Source organism: Otolemur garnettii, unplaced genomic scaffold (genome assembly GCF_000181295.1).
Source record: "Otolemur garnettii isolate 467f Iridium unplaced genomic scaffold, OtoGar3 scaffold00009, whole genome shotgun sequence".
NCBI classification, from domain to species: Eukaryota; Metazoa; Chordata; class Mammalia; order Primates; family Galagidae; genus Otolemur; species Otolemur garnettii.
Genome location: NW_003852404.1, coordinates 4,601,238 through 4,604,157, shown reverse-complemented (window position 1 = coordinate 4,604,157; position 2,920 = coordinate 4,601,238). Strand labels below are relative to the sequence as shown.

Here is a 2,920-nt window from a genome sequence, read left to right as displayed (position 1 = left end):
GTTCACAGTCATGGAGTGGCCCCCACCTCTGACTCATTCATACTGACCAGGCCCTTACTTACCCACCCCTCGGTGTGTCAACCACGAGACTGGTCCCTAAGGGAGAAGGTAGAGCACACATCTCAGCCCTCCCCGGGACACTCACTGGCAGTCCTACCAGACCCACTGAGCCCACACATAGCCCTGGCCAGTGTCCAATGCACTTTTGAGCCTGCCTTCTCACTGGAGGGACACACCCTGGGGGAGGAGCGGCATCCTAGTATGATAGGGGCCCAGCCCAGGCCGGCTCAGAACTCCTGTTTCCACTGCTCTGTTGCCTGTGAGCCTGCCCACCCCGGTACCAACATGGCCCATGAGCATCCTGCCTGCACTCTGGAGCCCAAGGACATCAGTCAGCTGCTGCTTTCCTCCCAGGAGGCCAAGAAGTCAGCCTACTGCCCCTACAGCCACTTTCCCGTGGGGGCTGCCCTGCTCACCAAGGACGGCAAGATCTTCTCAGGTAAGGGCGGGTGCTGGCATCCCCCCTCCCGGGTCAGAGGAGGGTGCACAGGAAGGGCGCAGAGGCACAGGCAGCAGCTCTGACCCCTCTTCTCTGGGCCTCCAGGCTATGACACTCCTACCCTGCCTGTACTCTGAAAACTTCAACTGTTGCTTGAATCCCAGGGCCTTCCATTTTTAGAGGACTGGGATGAGGAAAGAAGTTTGAATGGAAAGCCATAAATCAATAACATCGAGGCCCTGGTGTGCTGGGAGGACGAGGGTTAATGCTGTGTCTGAGCTGCCTGTGGATCCCTGGGTGTTTTCCTCCTTTTGAGGTAAAGAAAACCACAGCTCAGAGGGGAACATAGTTTGCCAGAGGTTTGATGGTGAAACCAGGGCTGGGGTCCCCAAAGCCCTCTTCTCTTCCCTCCACCCATTTTGCTGGGGGCTGGTTGGGGGGGAAGGGAGAGAAGCAAGGAAGCCAGGTGGAGTCTCATTAGTGGTGCCTGCCTTGCAGAGGGTCTCGGAGGAGAGAAACCAGCGGGGCTATGGGCATCCACCCATGAGTGACAGCCGGGGGGATGGGGTAGAAAGGGAACCTGAGTCTGTCTTAATCTTCTCCTAAGTGCCTCTTCTTTGGTTTATTGGTTTCGTAGAAAGGCTCATTTGAACACAAATTCAAGCCTGTTTTTGTTAAGCTTAGAGGCACTCTCACTGAGGACCGGGGAACATGGGTGTGGTAGAAAGTTATCTACAGTGCTCCTTTCCTGTAGAGATTCCACTGGGTTCTATGAGTCACCCAGTTACAAAACATTTTAATATTTGCCAGCTGTGGTGGCCTGAGGCGGTAGTCTTCCTACTTGGGAGGCTGAGCCAGGAGAATCCCTTGAGCAATCTGGGCTGTGATCCTGCCACCATACACCAGCCTGGATAACAGAATGACACGTGTCTCAAAAAGAAAAAAAAGAACCCAGATATTTTCCAAGCACCAACCCTGTGCCAGGCAAGGTACCAGGTGCTGGGGCTATCCCAGTGAGCAGAAATGACAGAGTCCCTGCCCCACAGAGGTCCCCTCATCTTACATGGGCCATCATTCAAGGTGGGAGCTTCAAGAAATGATGTGGAAGGAGTGAAGAAGATAAACAAGAGTGTGGCCTCTTTAAGTTGCAGAGAAAGACCTGGTGTCGCTGGACAAAGGGTTGTACAATGGCGACGTAGTTAGACCAAATGGTACGAGTTGAAGGCTTTAGAGTCAGAGGCTCCTGGGTTTGAATGCTGGTGCAACTGTGTACCAGCTGTGTGACCCTGGGTGAGATCATTTACCCTTCTGAGCCTCAGCTTACACATTTGTGAGCTGGGGATGATAGGCCCACCTTTCAGGATTATAGTAAACAGAGCTGGCGGTCAGCTGCTGGGCCGGGAATGGCATGGCAGCCAGCATCTGCTCTGATTGGTTGGTGCCTGTGCTGGATCTGTCACTGAACATGCTGACTCTCATCCCTGGTGGTGAGGCTTTACATGACCAAATGCCTAGAAAGCTTCCACCTCACAATAAGAATGTCACAGGGGCCAGGGCAGTGGCTCAGGCCTGTAATCCTAACACTCTGGGAGGCTGAGGTGGGAGGATGGATAGCTTGAAGTCAGCCTGAGCAAAAGTGAGACCCCCATCTCCACTAAAAGTGGAAAAAAAATAACCAGGCCTTGTGGTGCATTTCTTTAGTCCCTGCTACTCAGGAGGCTGAGGCAGGAGGATAACTTGAGCACAGGAGGTTGAGGCTGCAGTGAGCTATGATGACACCATTGCACTCTACCCAGAGAGAGACTCTGTCCCCCCACCTGAAAAAATAAAGAAAAACAGAATGTCACAAGTGGTAACTGCTTCCACTACTACTATTACTATTAATGATATAATTCTACCATTATTATTTGGAGGCATATTGTTGTGAACTTAAATTTTTTTTAATTGTTATAGGTACCTAATAGTTGTATATCTTTATAGGGTATATGTGATGTTTTGATACAGGCATATAATTGATCAAGTTAGGATAATTAGCTAATACCAATTACCCTGATTTCTTTGTGTTAAGAACATTTCAATTATTGTGGAGAATCTTTGAAGCCTAAGCAGAGATGTCAAGATTTAATGTGACAGCCAGTCATGGTGGCTTATGCCTGTAAGACCAGCTACTTGGGAGGTTGAAGCAGGAGGACCGCTTGAAGCCAAGAGTTTGAGACCAGCCTGGGCAACATACTGACCCTCTCTCTAAACAATATATCAATTAATTAACTAAAATAAATAAATTTACAAAATGAAAAAAAATATGTTTAAAAGACTTGAAGAGGAAGTAGGGAGCCAAGGAATATTCTTAAGAGTAACATAAAAGTGGTGTTTGGGACATTTAATCTGTCAGATGTTCAGGGAGGGTTGGAGCCGAGGCAC

The 2,920-nt window shown here is 49.7% G+C and overlaps 1 protein-coding gene across 1 annotated transcript in view; it reads left to right on the top strand.

Annotated features, from left to right (window-relative positions):
* Nucleotides 1-274: 274 nt before the first annotated feature.
* Nucleotides 275-2,920, top strand: part of CDA (cytidine deaminase) — a 20,762-nt gene continuing 18,116 nt past the window's right edge. Inside the window, exon 1 of the mRNA XM_003783831.2 lies at nt 275-499. Within this exon, the coding sequence (XP_003783879.1) occupies nt 346-499 (154 nt within the window). The 5' untranslated portion in view covers nt 275-345. The remainder of the gene's footprint in view (nt 500-2,920) is intronic.